At 64.8% G+C, this 264-nt stretch overlaps 1 protein-coding gene across 1 annotated transcript in view; it reads right to left on the bottom strand.

Moving 5' to 3' along the window:
- LOC115948814 overlaps positions 1-264 on the bottom strand; it is a 5,925-nt gene that overhangs the window by 2,569 nt on the left and 3,092 nt on the right. The window contains 1 exon segment of the mRNA XM_031063816.1: positions 10-147. Within this exon segment, the coding sequence (XP_030919676.1) occupies positions 10-147 (138 nt within the window).

Below are 264 nucleotides of genomic sequence, written 5' to 3'. Positions count from 1 at the left end.
CCTTCTCACCAGCGAGGGATCCTTGCTGATCACCATGAGGCCTCTGAGCGCCAGGCGCCGCCGCTCCCTGCACTCCATCTGCAGGTACCTTGACATGATCTGCAGTGTGCTGTCAGCAGTGTCACTCCAATCCAGGCACTCGAGGACCTGAAAGGCACAGGGCAGTGACAGGGAGCCGGCCAGCAGGAGCCCAGAACCGCACAGGGCTGGGCCCAGGCAGCAGCACAGGGCGTGGGCACCGTCCCAGGCAGCTGTGGCTGTGAG

Source organism: Geospiza fortis, unplaced genomic scaffold, assembly GCF_000277835.1.
Source record: "Geospiza fortis unplaced genomic scaffold, GeoFor_1.0 scaffold179, whole genome shotgun sequence".
Taxonomy (NCBI): Eukaryota; Metazoa; Chordata; class Aves; order Passeriformes; family Thraupidae; genus Geospiza; species Geospiza fortis.
Note: the sequence above shows the minus strand (reverse complement) of the source record. Positions and strands in the feature narration are given on the sequence as shown.